The sequence below is a fragment of the Papio anubis genome, chromosome 2 (assembly GCF_008728515.1).
Source record: "Papio anubis isolate 15944 chromosome 2, Panubis1.0, whole genome shotgun sequence".
NCBI classification, from domain to species: Eukaryota; Metazoa; Chordata; class Mammalia; order Primates; family Cercopithecidae; genus Papio; species Papio anubis.
In genome coordinates this window covers 5879701-5901001 of record NC_044977.1, presented here as the reverse complement: position 1 = coordinate 5901001, position 21301 = coordinate 5879701, and the positions used below count along the sequence as shown (strand labels likewise).

Sequence of the window (21301 nt, the reverse complement as noted above, 5' to 3'; positions counted from 1 at the left end):
GCTTTTGTGCATTTACATTAGAAAGATACAATATATTCTTCCATATAGCTTAGAAGATTTCTTCTGCAATCTTTAATATGCTTAAATAGTGTATATTTTTTAACAACTATACATGATTCAGTCACTCTGTCTTTGCTAATAGAAGTAGCACTAAGACTAATAGACAAGGACATAGTTTTTTGGGGCACATCTCTGATTGTTTCCATGGGCAAGCTTTTATAATTAGTATTGCTGATTCATTGAAGTTACTTTTTTCTTTTAACTTTATTTATTTATTTATTTTTTTATAGACAAGATCTTTCTCTGTTATCCAGGCTGGAGTGCAGTGCCATGATCATAGTTCACTGTACCCTTGAACTCTTTGGCTCAAGCGATCCTCTCACCTCACCCTCCTAATTAATGAGGACTGTATGCATGCATCATCATGTCAGTTTAATTTAAATTAATTTAATTTTATTTTATTTTTCATTAATATTTTGTAGAGACCAGGTCTCCTTATGTTGCCCAGGCTGGTCTCAAATGTCTGACCTCAAATGATCCTCCCATCTTAGCCTCCCAAAGTTCTGGGATTGTAGGTATAAGCCGCTGTACCTGACCTGGAATTAATTTTTCTGAGGTTTTGATGCAGATTGTCAAATTGCTGTTCAGAAATTTTATACTGCTTTATACTCACACTAGCAGTGTATCAGACCTCCCATTTGACAGTATCAAGTGAACTCTTTTAAACATTAGCTACCAGACTTCTTGTTGAAAGATCAATCAAGCCAGCTCTTTCTTTCAGTTTGCTCCATAGTATGCTGACATTTTGAGGTTGTGAGTTAAATGACTTAAAGTTTTCTCTAAAAATTTTTCCGACTGGAATTTGAACTCATTGGAGCGTAACACATATGCAGGATGTACCCTCCCCCTCACCAAAAGAGTTTTGTGAGCAAAGTTTAGTGCATAAAGGATATAGTCTTTACTCTCTGATTGTCTCTCAAATTAAATTTACTTATATTTGTTATGATACTCTTATTTAGCTATGGAGATTACAACAATTTAGGAACAGAAAGTGAAAAGCAAGGTGAGATGGCTACTATAGACAGGTGTACTAGTAAGGAAAACCTAAGTTACTGAAAAAAAAAAATGCTTGCAAAATTCAGAGGCCTAAAGAGTAGAGATATTTATTATGTACCAATCACAGGTCAGTGTTCCGGATCTGGTAGAAAGTTTTGCTCTACTTAACATTTGGGTGCAATTCCATTAATAAGAGAGAAGGAGAAAATGGGAACATTAAAATGCTCCCCTCCAACAAGCAGCCCTAGTAGAAATGACTCTTAGAGTAGGAGAAGACAGAACTTTTGGAAACAAAATATTGAAGTGATTCACTGAATGAGCAAACACTCCTTTGTCAGGTCAGTGACTTGATTTTGCCCTGCCTACAGACTTAGAAGTTAACCTGTTACCATACCATCGATTCTGGTCCAGGACTCCTAGAACAGAAGTAAATTATTTTATTACTCATGGCACAGTAGACATCATATTTTCATTGGCTCCCCTTGTCCTCCAAACCCTGTAGGGGTGACACTATATGACCCAGATGACTGCTGCTCACACATTGGGTTCACAACATAGCTAGATAATATTGAGCCTGGAGAATCCCTTCTTTTGTAGCAGCTCTGTGTCTTCAAGGGTGTCATTGTTATCCTTGAAGGTTGCTCACTAGGAAAGCCCTAAGAAATGGCTGCCATTAACAGTGGTCAGGGCCTTGCCATCTTGGTGTACCCAGCAAAAGATGTAAGAGCATCCGAGAACTATGCAGGGACTGTTCTTTTCAACATTCAATACCCATCATTCAGTAGCCTCTGAAGACATTTCTGTGTACAGCAAGATGAAGGAATTAGTGTTCCAAAGGATGTGGGAGTTAAATTCTGCATGAAGTAAAAATTTCAATGTCTTAAAATTGCAAGTATTTTGTCTGCCTAGAGACACCTTCAGAAACGATTATTCTTTATGATCTGCCTTTTAGAAGCCATTTACAAAACAGAGAAAGCATAGATGGATAGATTAGCCAAAGTGGTAATCACTGAAAACGGATTTATAGTATTTTGTTTCCTCATACATTGTTCTGGGTTGATGAGTGAGCAGAAGGTCCTTTCTCAAACATATTACTGTAGTACATTATACTACAGATTCATGTAGGTTAAGGGACTTTTTTTTTTTTTTTAAGGTTAAAATAATCTAAAAGTAGGTTGGTCTTATTGCTTCATGTTTTGTGATAATCGCTTGAATAATAGCAACACCTGGTGATGATTAGCTTTAATAGGTGGGAGGCATAATGAAGGAGAAATAATTGTATTCATGTAAGTTAGATATTCCTTTCACCACTTACCCAGCCTCTCCATTGTAAACCAGAATTTATTATTTTTTGGCATCTGAAGGAAGCGCTGGGGAAGCCTGTTCGGAGAAGAGAAGTGAGTGTTAGAAGCTCTGCGTTGAGCTTTTGGCTCTGCCACTTGGTTATTTTGGGATTTTTGGCAACTTACGTAATCTCACTTAATATTTGGGTCACAAAGATTTTCTGGAATCAAGTGAGATAAGAATGTAAAAGTCTTTATAAAGCATTATACAAATATTTAGTTACTAAGAATTGTGAGTACTTAAGCTTTTGTCTATTAGAGGAGACTGAAGAATACATTCTCCTCAATGATGAGGACATAATATAGCTTTTAATCTGGATTTTAAAAATTATATTCTACCTCCTTTTAGAAAGTTTAGTGAAAAAGACAACTTTGTGTAAAAGCTACAATTTCAGCCTGGTGCATTGGCTCATGCCTGTGATCTCAGCACTTTGGGAGGCTGAGACAGGAGGATCACTTGAGCCCAGAAGTTCAAGACGAGCCTGGACAACACAGAGAAACCCCATTTCTACAAAAAAAAATCCCAGCCCTCGCAAAATTAGCTGAGCATGGTGGCACCTGCCTGTAGTCCCAGCTCCTCGATAGGCTGAAGTGGGAGGATCACCTGAGCCTGTGAGGTCGAGGCTGCAGTGAGCTGTGATCACACCACTGTACTCCACCTGGGTGACAGAGTGAGACCCTGTCTCAAAAAATAAATAAATAAATAAATAAATAAATAAATAAAAAGCTACCATTTCAATCATTTGGAAGTTCCGTTTATATGGCTGGGTAAATTCAAAATCATTTATTTAGTTCTAAGTCTTAATAGTAGATTCAGTAAAAAAATAAATTTTATTGTTATTTTTTATTATCGAAAACAGTAGTGGTATTGTTGGCAGATATGTGAATGGATGATTAAAGGAGCTAATGCTTGGTTTTGTATGGTAAAGAATACAGCAAATAGGAGGTAAAAGAAGTTGAGAAGGCGTGGAAAATATTTGTATGTGTCTGTGTGTGCACTTTGTAAGTGTTAATCAAACCTGTTCTTCTTAAGCTTCCTGAACATGTTTTCATTAGTTGCTATAGAAAGGAAACAAAATAGATGGTTATATAACTCACTAATTCCTTTTTTTAATGGAGTAGGATGATTTTCTCTCATTGATTGATTTATTGACAGAAGCTTCCAAATAATATTCTTGTCTTTTTAGTATCTACTGTTCGTTTAAGTAAGCACTCTCATGGCTAGTTTGCAGTGGTGGAAATTGCCAGAAAGCCATAAAATGTTCACGCTGGAAGTTACTTTAAGGATGATATAGTAACAGCAGATGAGAAAACCAATATTGATAGAATTATGTTCCTGAAGGTCACACATCTGTATGGTGGTCTAGATTCTTAAGATCATTCATCCTCTCCTACTTGTAGCAGTGCTCCTCAACCATTATGTATTATCAGAGTTCTGGACGTATTTTAAAGCAATAACATCTCATTCTCTTTTTAGGTAGTTATTACTAGTAAAAGCGGAGAGATCTTGTATCGTATTTCACCGTGGGCGAAGTATGTGGTTCGTGAAGGTGCTAATGTGAACTATGATTGGCTACACTGGGATCCAGAACACTCATATGAAGTGAGAACAACAAATCTTTAAATAAATTATTATTCCAATACTTGTAGGAAAGTTAATTTTTACTTTTATAACTTTTATAGTAATGTTCAATGCTTCTCCTCACTGACAGTTGAGTATTTTACATCATAGTATTCCTCTTACACTGTGCATGTATCAGAGTCTGTCTTCTGTAGCCAATAACATATAGAAGCTAGTTTTTGTGTAGTCTGTTTTTGAGGTTAAGGAAAACAGAATACTAAATTGCTATATACTACTCTGTAAGGGATACTGTGTTTGTTTTTTTTAACTACAATTTCTGATTTATCAGAGACTCTTTAGTGCAATATTTCTCAGTGTCATGGGTTTGAATTAGGATAAATGTCCTTAGAAATATGGAATAGGGAAGACCATCTCATGAATGTATTAACTGGGGTAATTTTTACCGCCATATTATTGACAAGTGTTCTGTGTATATTTGAACTCACTTTCTGTCCTTTAAATCATTGGAGTTTGTTGATACATACTTTGCATTTGATAATTACGTCTGTATTTCATGGATCTTACATTTTCTCTGAGGCTTAAGCTCAAAAAATAATCTTTACTCAATGATAAGGCATAAGCTATTACATGATTTATCTTTTAAAATCCACTAACAGGACTGTAAGGACTTTTTCCTAAAATAAAATTTAGTGAGTGTAGCCGGTGCCTTTTATATGTGAGAATAGTTCCAAGTGTTTAAGTATATTCACCACTTTTTAAAAATATACTTAATCAGGTAGTGTCATCCCTGAATTCCTGGTTTAATTCTATATGTAATTTATATTCTGTAGTTTAAGCATTCCAGACCAAAGAAGCCACGAAGTCTAAGAATTTATGAATCTCATGTGGGAATTTCTTCCCATGAAGGAAAAGTAGCTTCTTACAAACATTTTACGTGCAATGTACTACCAAGAATCAAAGACCTTGGTAAGTAATAACTGTGATTTTTATTCAGATAAAATTTTAATGAGTCTGTTCTCTTATTAGAAAAGCTAATTACAAGTGTCTCTTTTTTGTGTTAGGAGATTAAATATGTAATAGAAATACATTTTATTTTAGGCTTCTCAAATTGCCCTGTAATAGTGATAGCATAGAAAAGAGAAATGGAATAAGATAGAGCATAAGAATTAAAGATATTATTCCAATTTCAATTTTAAGTAATGTGAACGGATGACTTCCAAAATTATAGATAAATATGTAAGCATAATTACTTTTTTGCTGGAGGAAAAGTTTATCAATTTAAGTGATCATTGATTATAGCCTGTTCATTTTAGTCTGTTAAGGAAAAAAATCTTATATTTGTAATGTGCCTGGAACTCATTTTGTATCAGAGTTATTTTATATAGCCCCTTCCTGGATGACTTATTTAACAAACATTTATAGAATATCTCTGTGAGACACATTTTGCTAGCTATTCATGTATTGAACTGTACTGGCACAGATCCTGTCTTCATAACCAACAGGAGAGTGAATAATATATTGCTGAATTATTGATTCAGTGTGTTTTAAATCTGTTGTTTTTATAGGTAATACTATTTAAAATAATTTGACAGTATATTTAACACCTGCTTCAATGGCTAGGCAGGAGGATAAAGCACATTTAATTTTACTGCTTCTGCTAGGGAGTCCAAATTTTGGCTAGAAGAAAGATTTGTAAGCCATGGTTAAAGTTTTCAGTTATGTATGGATTATCTGTGATGGTAAAGTCAGGTTCCAGAAACCAAAATTAATTAAATATATAGAGTATTTAGTATTAATTATAATTAATAGATAGTATGCTAAATTATTATATTTGAGATATTCTTTCATATTATGGAGTAATAAATTGCTTATGACCCAGTTCTTGCAGAACGTTCAGCACAAGGATTCTCTTATTCGTCTTTGTGTCGGAATTCCCTAGCCTAGTACCTGGAATAAAAGTGAATCCAGGAATGATTAATGCCATTAAAATTAAGAATAAAACTATAAATTTGTGCTTGATACAAGATACCAACCCAGAAGAATGAAACTAATCTAATACCTTTGTTTATAAGTACATTTACAAGTATAGTTGCATATTTAAATGAACTGCCGTTAAAAACGAACTTATATAAACCTTAAGAAAATTATAAAGCTTGCATGAATTGGACTTTGAGAGCAGAGTAAGAATATTTTCTATGTATGTTACAGAACTGTAACTTCCAAAGTAATGAAATCATATTTGATCATTTTACCAAGTTATACTTCAAGAAGAAAAATCTGTTTTTCTTAGCTTTTTAAAGACCAATACTTTTTCTCCTGATTATTTGCTTATATTAAAAAATATTAGAATTTTTTTAATGTTATGGATTTTTAAAACACGATATCTACTTTTTTGAGTCACTTTATTTACTGTTAGAGCAAAACATATCCAGATGGAGAAAGTAAGGTGATGTGTTTGTATGTGCACATACATGCAGATATGCACTTGGAAATAATTTTATAGGTGCCAATTATATAGTGGAAAGTAGGAGCATTAATGCTAATTGCATAAAAGCTATCTTTTGGGCTGGTCACGGTGGCTCATGCCTGTAATCCCAGCACTTTGGGAGGTTGAGGCGGTGCGTCACCTGAGGTCAGGAGTTCGGGACCAGCCTGGCCAGCATGGTGAAACCCCATCTCTACTAAAAACACAAAAAAAATTAGCCAGGCATGGTGCCATGCACCTGTAGTCCCAGCCACTCGGGAGGCTGAGGCAGGAGAATTGCCTGGCAGGAGAATTTGGCAGGTGGAAGTTTCAGTGAGCCAAGATCACGCCAGTGCACTGCAGCCTAGGCGACAAAGCAAGACTCCATCTCAAAAAAAAAAAAAAAAGAAAAGAAAAAGAAAGCTACCTCTGAAAAATATGGGTTTGGTGCTATTTCTTATGCTATGTGGTAAAAAGGACTGAAATATATAGAAATAAATAAGAGTCAAAATAAAAAGTATATGTCATGCAATTGGTTTTTTTAATTTAGGTTTCATAATCTTCAATATGAATATTACAAATGTAACTGCTGTTTAGCATATAGAGATTGCCATCTTTAATATGCTAAAACCAAATTAAGCAAGTTTGCATATTATTTATTGCTTGTTAAAATGAAGGTATATCAAATAACTAGTCAGAATACAGCTCTAAGAGACTATTCAATGTTATTAGAAGGTCAAACAAAAAATGTTAAAGTAGTAGAACTTTTCAAGACGATCAAAGCTTCTAGATTGTAAATTTTAATGTATTGGGAATGAGGATGCTTTTTTTCCCCATTACTTTTTTTTTAAAGGTGGCTTTTAATTTATATTTGACCATTGCCTTACATAGGATACAACTGCATTCAGTTGATGGCAATCATGGAGCATGCTTACTATGCCAGCTTTGGTTACCAAATCACGAGCTTCTTTGCAGCTTCAAGGTAAAATCAAAGACTCATTATGTTCATTCTTATTTTGAGCAAATAATTTAAATAAATAAAATGAAATTTTACATTTTATATAACATTCTGTAACATTTTAGGGTTAACAGAATTAATAGAAACTGAACATTTTCTTTTACTAAGGCCATACACTCTCTTCCCATCCAGCCTTAGAAATTGTCCTTGATTTTATGTTGCTGTTCGTGGGATGATTTGTGATATAGAATGTCCAGTTACCTGCTGAAATTGTCACATATTTGGAGGCTCAAGGTTTAGTCAGAAAATCTTGTCCTATGAAAGCCATTCTTGTGAGAGAGCACGTCGTTTTCCAGAAAGAGACTGACTCATCTAGGAAGGCCACTGAAGAGGCCCTTGGTAGGACAATTACTGCTCACAGAAGGACTGCCCTTCCCTCCAGGCGAAAATGGGTGGAATGTTGCTCTCTGGACGGAAAAGACACCACGGGGTTCTATGCAGTTAACGAGGTGCTGATCTAAATGACCACAGACTGAAGAAGTCCAACACTCTCAGTGTTGTGGAGTTTATGACATGTGGCATATAGACATTGCTCCCATCATCATTCATACAGATTATTATTTTTTAACCGTAATAAAAGCTAAAATGAAAATGACAGGGAGCTATAATCAGAAGTCTGATCAGTTTAGAATAGATCAGAACAAATACTGCAAGTGAGATCTAAAACACAACTAAGAGTTAACTGGGGAGAGGGGTGAAGTGGGCGTAAATAGGTGACATTCCAGGCATAGAAAAAAGATACTGGTTCATTTACCTGTTTCTCTTTATATTAGTTCTCCCTGAATAAGTTATCTATAATACTGTCTCCAAATCCTCCACTCCAGTTCTTTCTTGAGCCCCCTCCAGGTATGCTGTCTGCCTCTTCACTGAAGTTGCTTTTGTCAAGGGTATTAGTGACCTTCACATTGTTGAGGACAATGGGCAATTCTTAGCTTACTTCAGCTGTCCACACCCCTTGGCACAGCTGGTTACTCTCACCTTCTTGAAACCTTTTTCTTTCCCTGGCTTCCAGAGTAGTTTAGCCTTCTGTTGTTGCTTTTCCCACCTCACTTCTTGCTTACTGTTAATTCCCTTTGCTCTTTCCTCTTTATCTTTATGACCATTAAATATTGGACCATTAAATAATGGAACTGAGTACTTAGTTCCATTCTCTTCTTCATCTGTATGAAATACCTGGGAGGATCTCATCAAGTCTCATACAGTTTTGTAGCTTAAATATATGCTATATGTTAACTCCCAAACTTAAGTCTCTCTGACCTATCTTACGAACTTCAGAAAGTATATATTTGATGTTGGGGTATCTAATACTTATATCAGACTTCATGTGTCCAAAATTAAATTTCTGATCTTAACTTCAAGCTTCCTCCCCCTGCCATCTTCTCTACTGCAGTAAATGACATTTTCATCTTCTAGTTGTTCAAGCCCAAAATCTTGGCATTATACTTGACTTGTCCCTTTCTGTTCCTCCCTACACACTAGCTATTATAAAATCTAGCCATCCGTAACTTCAAAATAGATCCCAAATCTGGCTGCTTCAACTGCCCCCACTGCCACCACCCATGTCCAACTTGTGGTTATCTTTTACCTGGATTGTTTCAATAGCTCTTTGACTGGTCACTCTGTTTTCTCATGCTTTCTTTCCCCTTCTCTTACCTTTGGTCTACCAATTATGGTCAATTTTTCTGCCTGGTGGCCAGAGTAATCATTTAAAAATTAAAGTCAGATCGTGTCGCTGTCTTGTTCAGAACCCCTAGTGAATCCCTGTCTCCTTCAGAATAAAAGCAAAAGACATTACACTGGTCCCCAAGGCCTCATTTGATGTGCTTCTTGGCTGACTCTTAGAGCTCACCTCTTTTCTTTCTTGATCATTCCAGTTACAGTAGCCGGTTTGCTTTTTTTCAAATGCTCTTAGCTCATCCCTGCCCCAGTGCCCTGCACCTGCTGTTCCTTTCTGTCTGAATGCTCTTACCCTTAGATATTGTTATGCCTTGCTTCTTACTTTTTTTCTCGCTCAAACATTGCCTTTTCCATGAACTTTAACTTATGACCATCTTTAAAATAGCAAACCTTCCCTTCCCACCAGTGGCTTTTTGTTTTCTTTAGGACATTTATTATTATCCGACATTCTACGTATTTTCCTTGTTTGTTGTCTCCCAGGGGGAATGTAAATTCCATATGGTCAGTGGTGTTTATTTTTTTCACTAGTGTATCTCCAGAACATAGAAAATGTCATGGCACATGGTAGATAACTTTAGTAAGTATTTGGCAAACAAATAAAGGAATGAATGAAGGAATGAGTGAATGGCTGAATGAAAAAAACTTTATTATTGAACATGTTGTTCAATGAGTATGAAAATGGACAGGTGGCTGGAATAAAAAGAGGGTGTGGGAGAGTGTCATAAGATAATTAACATTATTGGAAAGAGCCAGTAGATGGTGCAGTAGGCCATGATCAGGACAATGGTCTTCACTCTGGGATCAATGGGAGCACAAGTATGATTTTAAGTAGGTGACATGATCTTATTTGTAGTTTATAAAGAGAGCTCTTGCTGCTCAGTGGAGTTGGCTATCAGGAGACTTGCTATATGCTTAGCACCGTACCATATCATGAGGAGCCTGATAGGAACAGCTGCTGCCCTCAAGGAGCATATAGTCTAGTGAGGAAGAGAGACAGTAAACAATTGAAGGCAAGGGTGACTAAAGGGCAAAGTTGATGCCATGGATGACTATAACGTCAAAATTTTACACAGGTTAAGAAAGGCCTTGTTCTGTGAGTAATTTTTGTTACCTATTTCATTCAGACTGTGGGGCTACCTTTAACACAAACACACCTGCTTGTGAGCTACCCATCTTATTTACATGGTGACAAACGTGGCACATTGTCTTGGCCCACTGGTAACTGTGGGCATTCTATTTTTGGAATAAGTGCAGGAGGGATAGCCTCAGTCAAGGCACCGTGGATATTCAAAGAAATTATTGAAGAGCCCCTCAATCTCAAATGTACACACTGAAAGGAATGGGCAAACATGAGAGAAGGAATGACTTACTTGCAGGTGGAAATCAGAAGCTCTGAGAATAGAGAAGCAGAGTTTTATTATTTACATCCTCAAAATGTGAATTTTGGTTAGGGTATAAATCTACATTTAATAACCCGATTTAACAATTTGATTTAAATTATTTTCTAACTTAATGGTTTTAAATTTGCTTAATATCAAACATGAAGCAAATTTGAGTTGTATCCAAGTATCATATCACATGCTGCTTGGATATTTAAAGTGTCTACTACTGTGATGGTGAAGCAGTTGATGCACAATTGACCATTTCCTCTAAATGTGATGCAATCTTGTTTTTGCTGTGTTCTTTATTGTTAGCCGTTATGGAACACCTGAAGAGCTAAAAGAACTGGTAGACACAGCTCATTCCATGGGTATCATAGTCCTCTTAGATGTGGTACACAGCCATGCTTCAAAAAATTCAGCAGATGGATTGAATATGTTTGATGGGACGGATTCCTGTTATTTTCATTCTGGACCTAGAGGGACTCATGATCTTTGGGATAGCAGATTGTTTGCCTACTCCAGGTAGGTACATACAATATAGAAATGTTTTCTATTGTTGCATTCAAGATTAATTTTTAAGAATTTCACTAAATTCATTGTGTGTGTACTCTCTCACTGGTACTTAATGTTCTTAATTCGATTTATTTTTGTTGTACAGGGGATTTTACCTTGTTTTGTATAGCACATGTATTTGTGGTATATTGCATTAAATTTCAATTTTACATATCTTATGCCATGTAAAATATATTGGTGATATGGTCACTTAAAAATTTGGCTGTGAACCATTTTTTTTTAATATCTAAAAGGCAACTTTATCAAATTGACTTAAATCATAGCCAGTCTCCTTTTACTAGAGAAATACATTGTTTTAAGAAGGCTATTTAAAAAAATCATACTTCATTGCTTCATATCTTAAAATTTCATGCTTTTGATTATAGCTAAATAAATTTACAACTATAAAACAACAGTTACTAGTATATAATATAGTTCATGTATGGTGCCAAGTGTTTTAGATATACTAGCTACCTATTTCATCTTATTTAATCTGCACAGCAACTCTACTTACCTGTAGTAAACACTATTGTTATAGCCATCTTATAGATAAATAAACTAAGGCTTAGTGTTGAGACCATTTGTTAAGATCAAACAGATCTCTGACCTCTTCTAACATCTAAGGAGAAGGGTGTTTTAGGTGATTAAATAGCTTATGGCAAAAATTAAAAAGAAAAATTAAAAAACCATGAACTTGTGTTTATTATTTATTGTAAGTGAAAAAATGAAAATGTCAAGCATATTAAAAGTAGCAAAGTATCAAGTAATGTATAATACATATTTCTATAATGCATATACATATTTTATAATACATATGTGAAATATGTATATGTATTATATACATATTATATATAATTATATATATGTATATGTATTTTTTTTAAAAAAAATGAATTTTCTTTCCAGTGTTGCATCATACATAAACATAAATATACCTGGAAAATAAGCTATATAGAAAAATGTCTCAGCAAATAATTTTGTAAAATGAAGAAGTCTCATTTTTCAACCTAAATTAGATGACTTGTATATGAAGGAAATTCATACATTGTTTCTGGATATCATACATTATTTTGTATTTCATAGCCATTCAGGAAACACTCATGCCAGATAAGGCAGTGTAATAAGTGAGAAAAGAAACAAGATGGTAGCAGGGTTCCTGGCCTAGCCTCACTGTGGTACAAACTGATTAATCATTCTTATTCTCAGGCTTTTTATTGTAGAAGGAGGCAGAGTTTGGGGGCTAATATAATTTTGCTCATGAAGGTATTTTGTATTCATGTCACCTTTTGAACATTAATTTTTATGCCACAGATTTATAGCAAATAAAAAAGACTAAATCTGCATTAATTCTGTGATATATTAGGTTGGTGCAAAAGTAATTGTGGTTTTTGCCCTTACTTTTATTGGCAAAAAACTGCAATTACATAACTCTACTAATTACATCATTGAGTAAATCTTATAGAAGTAGAAATTCAATTAATTTAACTCTCTGGTTTATATTTGGATGAATGAGGGTTGATTCTTTTGTAGAAGTGTGCCTTATGAAAGAAATATATTGAATAGATTTTTATGTTTTAAAACAATTATTCTGTAGAACTATACCTTAAAAAGAAATACATTAAGTGGATGGATTTTTATGTTATACAACATTTTTTTTTTATGAACGTGTTTATCCTAGTGTACCTTGCTGTACCAAAGTGCATTTAAACTTAGCCAATTTTCTAAACAAAAGGGATCATACATCATTGTTTTCCAAAACATTTCTATTACAGAAATTGAGACAAACTCAACATTGTTATTTAATACTTGGCTTCTTTTTTATTGAATTAGCTATTAATCTTTCTCATGTGCATGCTTTTGGTAAATAAAGCATCATATGGTTTTAACTTAATTTTTATTGTGACCATTTTGTTTTTTTTTTTTTTCCTGCTGTCATATAGGCTTAGTCCTCTGTAAATATAGTTTTATTAAATTGCATTTGTAGTATCCTATATGCCATTCTATTTGACCAATATTGAACTTTTCCCATTTTATAGAATTAGTATTTTCTATATAAGTTTATACTATTAATGTATTAGGGTTCTCTAGCGGGAGAGAACTAATAGGATATATATATATTTATGAAGCTATATATATATATATATATCAAGGGGAGTTTATGATGGGAACTGACTCATACAGTCACAAGGTGAAGTCCCACAGTAGGCCATTTGCAAGCTGAAGAGCCAGGAAGCTAGTCCAATAGTGCAGCCTTTAGTCTGTGGTGAAAGGCTGAAGAGTCCAAAAGCTGAGGAACTTGGAATTTGATATTTGAGGACAGGAAGCATCCAGTACAGGAGAAAGATGGAGGCTGGAAGACTAAGCTAGTCTAGTTTTTCCACGTTCCTCTGCCTGCTTTTATTCTGGCTGTGCTGGCAGCTGATTAGATGGTGCCCATCCAGATCGAGGGTGGGTTTCTGCTTTTCCCAGTCCACTGACTCAAATGTTAATCTCCTTTGGCAACACCCTCACAGACGTATCCAGAAACAATACCTTGCATCCTTCAATCTGATCAAGTTGACAATCAGTATAAACCATCACAATTAGTTATGACATTATTAAACAATATGGATAAAATCCCCCAAAGCCAGTGTATATAAATTCATTTAAACAAACATGTCTTAGCATTCATGATCAAAGTTCTACTTTGCTCTTTTGGTTATTTATTGCTGCTTAATAAACAAGCCAAATATTTAGTGACTTCACAGCAATATTTGTTTTGTTCCAAAACTCACAATTTGGGTATACCTCAGTGTGGACTGCTCTTCTCTTCTTCACCTTGTGTCAGCTGGGGTGGCTCATGTAGGGGACAGAGCATCTGCTTTCAGGATGGTTCACTCACATGGCCTACAGTTGGTGCTGTCAGCTAGGAGCTCAGCCTTGGTTGTGAGGTTGAGGACCCCAGCTCCCCTCCTCCTAGCCCACTCCACAGACAACGTGGGCTTTCTCACAAGAGTGACAGTCCCGAAAGACAGGATGTGCAAGCTGCCATTTTATATGGTCTGGGTTTAGAACGTGGCACAGTGCCATTTCTGCTGAAAGCTACTGGTCAATCACGGTTTCAAGAAAACTTGAAAACTTGTTAGTTTATCGAATAAAACTTGTTAGATATGAGCATTTTTGCACATAGCCTTAAAATTCCTTAACACCCCTCCCTTTGAAGGGGCGTTAAGTAATTTTAACCACACACAACAAATATGCTGCTTTACAAATTCAAAAGAGATGTATTGAAATACCTGTTCATGTGGAAATATTATTTACTCAACCATATTTCTCTTATGAGAAATATCAGAGAGTTATGTCTGAAATAGGCAATTAAAGAAATACACCTTTCATTATAAAATAATGCCATTGTAGATAATTAGAAAATTTAAAAAGGCACACAAAATTCAAAATAAAAAACTATATTTAAAAAATGTGAACAGCATACTTGTATTTAGCTATATGTGAATGCATTTAATGAATATTCCTTACATGCATATAAATATATAACCCAATCCTTCACTTTCACCCTCTTCATAAAATAGCTGCTCTGCCTGTAATTTTGAGTTTGTTCCTTATTCAGATGAAATCAGAAACTACAATTTATATTTCATATTTTAAATATGAATATTTCCACCCCTTACATTTGTTAGGCTGATTAATTTTATAGCCCACTGACAAATAGACATAAATATGGCACATGGCTTGCTTAAGACCTAAGCCTCTTCTTTGAAAACTTCTGTCATAATTTTTGAAATTATTATATTTACTGTTTGAAAAAATTTGATGTTATAGAATTGCTTCTGTAGAGATATGCTACTGATGCTCATTTTATCCTATCTATATGTCACAACCTGTCACCTTTTAGAATCTGGGATTCAAGTGCCATCATCAAAGTTATCAGAATTAAATCTCTTACTCTGAGTAGTACCAGAGATCCTGACTGTGCTGTTTCATTACCTGCTATGAATACATTTCCAATCAGGAGCTGCCCATGTTTTAATTTTCTGTCTACTTGGCTGAGCTGCCTTCTAGCTCTGCTAAATTAGTAGTGACAGTTCATAACAGAGATTGGGTTGTCCTTTATTTGGTAGAGAGAACTTTCTGACAAGTATGTCACCCATAAGTTTCAAGAGTTTCTAGAATTAGTAATAATGAATATAGTGTAGTGGCCCCAGTTTTAAATTCTGTTTGCATATTCCTCTGGCACTATATCAATGCACATTTAAGACAATGAAAATTTGTTAGGTTTAAATAACTATTATGCTATAACCATTACTAGATCTTCAAATGAATATCTTTTGTTTGTTAAATATTTCTTTCAAGGATAAAATACTGACTTCTAAAGGAGATAGCAAAGTAGATCTAATGCTCATGTTTTTCCTCCTTAAACTTATGTTTGGACACAAAATTAATATAGTTAACATTTCATCAGCTTGAGTTCATAATATGGTAACCATTAGGCTGAAATATATTCTCTTTTCTTGAGCAACTAGAGTTGTTTTCGGAAACAAAAATGAGTCCAGTTGGCCTCTTTAGGGTCATAAGTATGTGGAATAAAGTACCCTTAGTATAGACACTATATATAATATTTAGGGCTTCTTAACTATGGTAGGTGTTTTCTACAAGTTACAATGTGGAAGGAAATTCAACGGGTTCTCCCTGCTCAGAGTGGATTTTTGTATCTGAGGTAATTATTCTATGATATCTTACCATATGGCTTTTCTATGGTTAATTAGAATTGAGGTAGAATGGTAACCCAGTCATGCATTCCTGAGGTAAACCCTCATGACCATAGATGCCAGTATTCTAAACACAATTTTAGCATAATTATATGTGATATTACATCATGACCAAATCAGTTCTCAATGACAAATACTAATTAGAGGATTATTATGCATCAGTATACTAGCAAATGAGTATATGACACCATCATGATTAGCAAGATTATTTAAAAACTAAGCAACCATGACATGAATGGAAAACTCTAAAATATTTTTAAGAAGATTTTTAAGCCATACACTACTTTTTGATTTTGTCATTGAATTACAAAAAGAACAGTTCACCCAATGACAAAAACAAACAAAATACAGAAAAAATAGCATACAAAGGATAAATGTGTACAACCACGTTTGAAAACAATTTGGCATTATTTGGTAAAGTTAGAGATACATATATACTATGATGCATTAGTCAGTATGTATGCTTGGAGAATTTGTTTGTCAGAAATTTTGGAAAGATAGACTTAAAAAAAAAAAATCACTCCTTTCAGAGTCCAGTAGGCTCCACCTTTTATCAGTGGTTTTGATTTCTGTGATTTCAGTTACTCATAGTACGTTAGCCTGAAAATATTAAATGGAAAATTCCAGAAATAATCAGTTCATAAATTTTTGATTCGTTTTCAATAGTAGCCTAATGTTACGTCACAATGAGGTCATTCACCTCACTTCATTTTGTCATGTAGGCATTGTATCATCTTCATAGCATCACAAGAATAAGGGTGAGTACAGTACAATATTTTGAGAGAAAGAAAGATATTGACATACATTTTGTTACAGTATATTGTTATAATTGTTCTATTTTATTAGTTATTGTTAATCTCTTATTGTGCCTAATTTATACATAAAACTTTACCATAGGTATGTATGTGTAAAGACACGGTATATATAGTGTTTGGTATTATCTATGGTTTCAGGCATCCACTAGCAGTCTTGGACTGTATCTACTAAAAATAAGGGAGAGCTAATGTATTTGTTTTTAATTTCACTGGATAGATTTCAAAGCACTGAATTTTTTTTTTTTATAATTGAAGTAATATAGCATCTTTTTAGGCATATAAACACCTGCCTTATATGCTTCACAAAAACAAATGATGGCTGGACATGGTGGCTCACCTGTAATCCCGGCATTTTGGGAGGCCAAGGAGGGCAGTCACCTGAGGTTGGGAGTTTGAAACCAGCCTGACCAATATGGAGAAACCCTGTCTCTACAAAATTAGCCGGGTGTGGTGGTGCATGCCTGTAATCCCACCTACTTGGGAGGCTGAGGCAGGAGAATTGCTTGAACCTGGGAGGCAGAGGTTGCAGTGAGCCGAGATTGCACCATTGCACTCCAGCCTAGGCAACAACAGCAAAACTCCTTTTCAAAAAAAAAAAAAAAAAAAAGCCAGAAAACATTTTGGACATAGTTTAGCAAACAGCTAACTATTCCAAGGGAGTCAGACAGTAAAAAATAAGCAGTAACTTATAACCTGTTCTTCATTGAGAATATTATAATCTCACAGTATGATTGTTAATAACTTTTGAGAGTATTGGGTGTCCCATTAAAAGTCTTCTTTTTTTCTTAGTATTTTTCTTTCCCTTTCAGCATTTATTCCTTGTTAAAACCAGAATCTTATTTCAGCTTGATTAAGGAGAACAGTTAAATCTACTAGTCTTTCAAATAAAGTAGCTAGCTTCAAAATTCAGACAGACTAATTCTCTTCTGTAAAAGAGATTAAGAAAGTTGCTGTATCAATCTAATCTGTCTGGATTTGAGTTTGAATAGTAGAAATATAACTTCTCTCACAGGGTTTATGAGATTACTCAGTCTAGCAGAAAAGTTTCTATTGATGCAGAGTGTAGCACAGGAGTAAGGATTTACCATCTTTGTATAAACTTGGTTCCTGGTATTATCTGCCTCATTTATGCCCCACAAGCCTAAAATTTAGGTGCACAGGGATATTTTGAAAGTATCTTGAGTATTTATGTCTGACTCACCTATAACATTCACCTTCTCAGATTCAGACTCATGCTGAAGTAGGACAGTTCTACTGGGTAGTTTACCTTAAGTTTAAATGCTGCTCATTGCCCTAAAACATCTGTTTTCTTCTCTTTCACTTGAAACAATGGTTGGTGCGTACTTGTGAAAATGGTCTTAAGGTTCCTATTCAAGTGATTACCATTTAAGTCTGGGAATTATGTGCTATCTATAATAATAATGGTTTTGTTTGTGACCTTTTAAAATAAGCAGGTTAAAAGTGGGAAAAAATCAATTTTTCTGTTTTTGTCTGGGTGTAACAAAACAGCTTGTTTAAGCATGTCTGTTTTCTACAGAATGGACTAGGAGTTTTGAAGTTATGAAGAGATATTTCATGGTTTTCTAGCTGAATGATTTCCTTAGTGTTATGCTGCAGATAAATAAATAACTGATGTTACATTGAGCCACTTACTTTCAGAAAATGTAGGTATTTCTTATAATTTTGAAAGCTTCCATATATATATATATAAGTAATATAAAATTATTCGTCTTTGAGGGCCTTATTCCCATTAACTTAGATTAGTGATCAGGCAGATTTTTATCTAACTTTTCCATTTCCCATCCACGCTGTATAATGTTGAATCATCACTACTAAGTTGTAACCTGGATCTTTGGTCTTCCTTCTGTTTCTTTCAACATATGCAAGAGAAGCCGATAGCCAGAGGATTTGGTTCTCTGTCTACTTCTGGGTTTAACTGGCTCCCCAAGATAAGACTTTTATCGTATACCCTTTCAAATTCTGTCTATTCAACGCATCAGGAAAACTTGGGGGCAGTTACAGTTACATTTTCTCATAGTGCTTTAGGAAACAAAACAGCATGGTAGCCAACTTTTCTGAGACCGGAGCTGTGTTCTTACCACTGTGTTAAGAGTAGTGAAGGAGGCCGATGAGCTGTCCAGGTGGGTTCGCTTGTCTTTGTGAGATTATGATATTCATGATGGTTACTGTCTTACGTTCATTCATGCAGTTTTGAAGCATTAGGTGCTTTACATGCTTCTCAGACCACTTGATATAAAATAATTCATCCAGTCCCTCCTGTGCTTCCCCGTCACATGTTCCTTCACTAACTTTTCTCCATTGTCTTTCCCACCATGTGACATTTGGAATAGTTGTTTATTTTTTAATTTTAGTGATATATTTGTTGTTTCCATATTAAATGTGAAAGGAAAGTTAATAATTTATTGTGTCTCATGGAATATATTTTATTTAAAGTAAAATACCTATCTTTTTTCCCTGTCTCTTGATCTCTCTTTCTCTGTCTTTTTCTGTGTCTCTCAGTCTCTCATAAACTTTTCACCATCATGCTTGCCATGGAGGCGACACTGCAAAGTGATATGATAGATTCCTGTTCTTTAGTACTGAATACAGTGAAGAAAGCCACATAAGATGTTTTCCCCCCAAATACTAATTACAACACAAATAATAGCAATAATCATGTATACTATATAGAATTAAGATTAATTGATGATTTAATACACAATATAAAGTGGGTGGTTTTAGAATTGGATGATCTTTACCTCTCTGCTCTTGAAACAAGCTGCTTACATTTGAGTTTCAGTTTCATGTATAATGAACTCATGATGCTATTACTTATGTGCCATAGGGCAGTGGTTCAGACTGCATAAAATCACACAATTGAAAATGTGCAACAAGCTAGAATATAGAATATCATGGAAAGTTTGGAGTTATACTTTCAGAGTTTTACTAAAGGATAAAAGCAGGACTCGCGAACGAGGGAGGTAACCGAGAGAAGCAGGCCAGATGGTTCTTATTGGCAACCTGGCAAACGGATCTCCTCTGAGGTGGCTGCCATTCACAAACCATTTTGAATACAATTGTCAGCTGCTTTCATGTTGAGAATGTGGACCCATGGGGCCACATCTTCTAGATTTAAGTCAGGAACCCACATTTTATATGAAACCTCCACATGTTAAAATGTCATACAATTAGTTTAAAGTGTTCGTTCACTGTGCATACCAAAGCGACATACATGAAGGATGTATAAAAACCAGTCACTAAGGCTATGTCTAGGTTCCAAAATGTGCCTTAGGAGACGCACAACGAATCAGATTCTACCAAACTACCAAATAAATTAAGCAGTAAGTCAAATTTAATAAGGACAACTATAACTTCATAGCTTAAATACAGTATTAATACTCAATTTATTTTGTATTAGCAGTGATAATTTTATAAACTTCAACTATTAGTATGATATCACAGCAAAATTGTGTAATATCTCCTTGATTTTAAGTAGTAGAGGAATAAACAAAGTAAGTGTCATTTAATATCAGGCTCAGTAAAGCAAAATACAAATTTATTAAATAAATCTACATAGTTAAAATTTGGTAACCTTGTTTCTTTTAATGCTTTGCATCTAAGTTGCCATCATTTGTTTTTAAAATATAAATATAGATACTGAGCTTGCAGGCAGTATAGAGAATCGGTATAGGCCTGGGCTCAAGTATCAGTTCACCACTTACTAGCATGTAACCACAGTCAGATTAATCTTTCTAAGTTTAAGTTTAATTTCCCCCTCTGTAAAATATTAATAAGATTATAGTTTATCTACCTCATATAATTGTGAAGAGCTCGTTACACACTTCCCCCAGTGTCTCAATTAGTTGTGGTAATTGTCATTGTCACTATCATCGCAATATCCTTGTCACGATTATCTGTGGTCAGACTTCCTAGCCAGCCTCATTCTCTGAAACATAACTACAAGCATGAAAACAAGTAATAGTATTTTTTTCAGGAGCCAAAACGTGTACCATAATGTTTATGGATATTTGTTCATTGTTGTATCACACTATTTTTAAAAGGATGTCAAGCTGTTTTTTGGTAGAAGGACCAAATTAAGAACAATTGTAGAACTGACCAATTGTGATCAACATCTGACAGTACTGAGAAGTCACTGCTAAAAACAATGGAAGAAAGAGAAAATGCATCAAGGTCAGAAACCAAAACCGAATGCACAGCATTCTAAGGCCACTTAGGTGCAGCGGCAAACAGCTCCGCATAGTGTAATTGTCCCTCTGGGCATCGTTAGACTGCAGTATAGTGTAATAATTGATGATAATGAGTCTGAGTCATTAAAAGAAACTTCATGTTCAAAATTTCTTTTAAGATGCCAGGACAAAGCAAAATATATAATCCTTTGGGTGTATACTTAGTAATGGGATTGCTGAGTCAAATTATATTTCTAGTTACAGATCCTTGAGGAATTACCACACTGTCTTCCACAATGGTTGAACTAATTTACACTCCCACCAACAGTGTAAAAGTGTTCCTATTTCTCCACATCCTCTCCAGCATCTGTTGTTTCCTGGCTTTTTAATGATCACCTTTCTGACTGGTGTGAGATGGTATCTCATTGTGGTTTTGATTTGCATTTCTCTAATGACCAGTGA

The 21301-nt window shown here is 34.8% G+C and overlaps 1 protein-coding gene across 5 annotated transcripts in view; it reads left to right on the top strand.

The window, feature by feature from the left end:
* The window catches only part of GBE1 (1,4-alpha-glucan branching enzyme 1), a 266685-nt gene that overhangs the window by 107315 nt on the left and 138069 nt on the right, over positions 1-21301 (top strand). For all 5 annotated transcript variants that reach the window (XM_009198200.4, XM_021933937.2, XM_003893800.4 and 2 more), the window contains 4 exons: positions 3877-4002; positions 4812-4947; positions 7337-7427; positions 10835-11044. In XM_009198200.4, coding sequence (XP_009196464.2) covers positions 3877-4002; positions 4812-4947; positions 7337-7427; positions 10835-11044 — 563 coding nt within the window. The remainder of the gene's footprint in view (positions 1-3876; positions 4003-4811; positions 4948-7336; positions 7428-10834; positions 11045-21301) is intronic.